Raw genomic sequence first — 3381 nt, forward strand, 5'->3', positions numbered from 1 at the left:
AATTTGTTAATCCAAATCACGGGTCCCCATTTAGTATCACCATCACACACTGTTAAGTAGGTAGCATTCTAACCGCCTGCAATTTCCCCCCAACTATTTCCAGACTATCTCAGATCCCGGCACCGCAGCGCATCCATCATCATCGGTTGTGATCCAACAGGTCGTCGTCGATCAAAACCAGCAAATCGTATCGCAGGACGAATATGACAATCTGTGCCTGCGGCTGAAAGCCATCCAGACGAAGAACGACAGCCTGATCAAAAAGCTAACAGGCGGCGGCAGTTCGAACGACCGCAATGAAAACATCATCATCAAGCAGCTCAACGAGGAGGTGATCCAGGCACGGGAGGAGGCCGAAAAGGCCCAACGCTGGCGTAAGGAATGTGTCGATCTGTGTGCCATCTCGACGGCCCGGTTGGAAGAGTTGGCCGGCTTCCTGGATTCGCTGCTCAGAAACAAAGAGTTCTGCGGCTCGCTCTCGATGGACCGTCGGAAGGCCATCCGCAAGGCGGTGGACCGTAGCTTGGACCTTTCGAGGAGTTTGAATATGTCCATTTCGGTGACTGGATTCTCGCTTCCGGACAATAGCTTTGCAAACTTGAGTTGCTTGAGTAGTTTCTTGAAGGTATCGGACAACTGTTCACTGGTCGAGCAAGCGGAAGCGGAGAAGGAGAACAGGGCGCAGGATCAGATGATAGGAAGCGCCGAAAAGGTTATCGAAGGATTAAAGGCAGAGAACCGCGAACTGCGTGGTCAATTGGAGGGCCGCGTTGGAGGTAAGAAAGGTCACCCGGAAGCGCGACGGAAGTTGATTCCGTTGATAACCGAACCGGTATCGGATTCGGAAGCATGGTCCGAACCGGATCGGGACGTTTCTTTGGCTAGGATCGGACTCGAGGAGCGATCGTCGTTGACCAATTCCGGTGGTAAGGGGAAGAATGCATCCAGAGGTTTGGGAGGAGTGCTGCAAGAGTTGAGCTCTACGTCCGAAAATGAAGGCAATGTGGGACATCTGCGGAAGCAGGGTGTGGAGCAGCTGAAGCAGCTGCAGGATGCCATTCAGGAGAAGGATAGCAAGATCCTGGAGATCCAGACTCGAATGGTGGATCTGGATAACAAGCTGCAGGAAGAGAGGATGAAAGCATCCAGGACACAGGTGGAGTTGGAGAACACTCGCCATGTGAATCAGCGGCTGGAGAAGGACAACAACGAACAAGTTGGTCAAATCAAGAACAACGAGAAGCGCCTGGAAGAGTTGCAGAGGGAAATCCAACAGAAGGACGAGTCCATTGAGAAGCTTAAGAAAGACCGAGATCAGGCATATGTAGATTTGCGAGTGGCTGTCATGAAGCAAGAGAGCTTAAGAACGGAGTATCAGGATAGCCAGCAGAAGCACAAAGCCCAGATCGATTCTCTGCTGGCACAGGAACGTCAGCGGTTGGAGAATCTTCGTCAAGATCTGAACGAATCGTTCAACAATCAGTTGAAAGCCAAGCAAGCTTCATTCGATGCTAGTCTAACGGAGAGCTACATTTCCAAGAATATCTACCAGGAAAAGATGAAAGAGTTGGAAGAAGTGCACTTCCGGCTGGAGGATGCCCATCTCAATCTAGTGAACATGTCGGAGCTTGAGTCCAAATTGAAACAGCAGATGAAGGAGGCGGAAAAATCGGTCCAAGCGATGCGTAAAACGTTGGACGAAACAACTCTACAGGCTTCCAAAGCAGCATTGGAGCGGACCAAGGCGATGAACGAAAAGCGCTTGCTGGAAGATGAGCTGGAGCACGTTCGCCTCGACCTAGAGACCGTGAAGACGGAGAAGAACGAACTCAATACCAAACTGGTGGAAGCACAAACAAGACTGCAACAATGTCAGCGCTCACCTCCGACGCGATTGAACAGTTCCTCTGGATACACTTCGGAGGAAGTGCTGGTGGCGAATCGCAACGCAGCCAAGATCGATCAAGGCGTGCGACAGGGAAATTCGTCTCCCGATCTCGGCATCGAGAGCGATGCCGGAAGACTATCGAATCCGGAAAGCATTCCGAGAAAGTTGACTACGGTCGGCAGCGACGAAGCGACCAGTCCGGCTAGGCCACTGCTCAAAACGCTGGAGCTGACAAAGTCCATGAGCAACTTGCTGATGGATCCGAAAGAGGAAGGTGAGTTGATTTTAATAATTGATTGTAGGGATGTAGGATGATAATGGGATTTTTTTTTCAGCCAAACCCGAGCTCAACTCGTCAGCGTCAGCGATTGATACCGGTGAGTGCAGATCGGCAATTCACGACTGTGCAAAAATCGAAGCCGATTTTGCTGAACTGAAGCGTCGATACAAGCAAACCCGTCGGCACCTGGAACTGGCCTACGATAGTATTAAATCGTCCAACAAGCGCAAGGAACAGGTCGAGCGCGACATCAAGCAGCAAATCCAGAAGACGAACGTCGTCCTCAAGACGGTCCGGACGAATATGACCAACGAGCTGGAAAAATCGTCCTCCGGTAGTGTGCTTTCCACTAGTCCATCATCCACGGCGGAGGGCGGCCACAAGAGCTGAAGCTAGGAGGTGGCTGTTTGGAAGGAATTGACAATTGTGTGGTCATTCGTATAAAAAGAAAAAAAAAGAAGAATGTAAAATAGCATTGTAGACTGCAGAAAAAGAAGCATGTACATTTCGCGTGTGTTGTAGAAAAGGTAGTAGGTTAAGGCCCTATAGGGAAATTGTTCTAATCGTAAGTTTTATAGATTTTAGGGATTTCCTTGATTTTTTTTCTCGGTAGAAAACTGAACTGACTGAACAATTTTCGGCGTTTTTTTTCGTTTTATGAACAATGATGATGCTCTTAGAGGCACTCAACACACACACACACACTAATTTATTTGTATTCCATTGACGGTTTTATTTACTGACGCTGTTCTGATTAAAATGAAATTTTTATAATGAATTTGTTTCGTTGTCACCACTTTTTAAATGGTCAGTAGATTATCACAGCCATGGTCGCGCCCAAAACCACAAAAATGTGTGGTTTTCTAACGTTACTTAACGTCGATAACACAGCGGCCTATTAAAAAGCAATCGTCTTTCAAACTCTTGAAACAGTAATCATCATGGATCCGGTACAACGTGACCTTGCTCTGCGAACTATCCCCGTTCTAGACGAAACGAGAGGCAGTAAGGAAATCTACCTGTACATCAGCAAATATTTCGCGACGAAGGTTGCGTCGCATCAGCAAGAGGAGCTGGGCATCATCATGCTTTCGAAACTTCGTGGAACGTACGCATTGTTGGCCGTGCAGCAAAAGTGTAAAACCTACCAAGACATCTCGACCAAGGTCGTTCGCTAGTTTCGGATCGAATAAAATGGGCGCACAAATCGTCG

General features: G+C 48.5%; 1 protein-coding gene across 5 annotated transcripts in view; it reads left to right on the plus strand.

Annotated features, from left to right (window-relative positions):
* Nucleotides 1–2946, plus strand: part of cnn (centrosomin) — a 106078-nt gene extending 103132 nt beyond the window's left edge. For all 5 annotated transcript variants that reach the window (XM_065220035.1, XM_065220036.1, XM_065220037.1 and 2 more), the window contains 2 exons: nt 104–2162; nt 2224–2946. In XM_065220035.1, coding sequence (XP_065076107.1) covers nt 104–2162; nt 2224–2558 — 2394 coding nt within the window. In that variant the 3' untranslated portion in view covers nt 2559–2946. The remainder of the gene's footprint in view (nt 1–103; nt 2163–2223) is intronic.
* The last annotated feature ends 435 nt before the right edge of the window (nt 2947–3381 follow it).

Source organism: Ochlerotatus camptorhynchus, unplaced genomic scaffold, assembly GCF_037179485.1.
Source record: "Ochlerotatus camptorhynchus isolate MF236.1 unplaced genomic scaffold, CSIRO-AGI_Acam_v1.1 ptg000114l, whole genome shotgun sequence".
NCBI classification, from domain to species: domain Eukaryota; kingdom Metazoa; phylum Arthropoda; class Insecta; order Diptera; family Culicidae; genus Ochlerotatus; species Ochlerotatus camptorhynchus.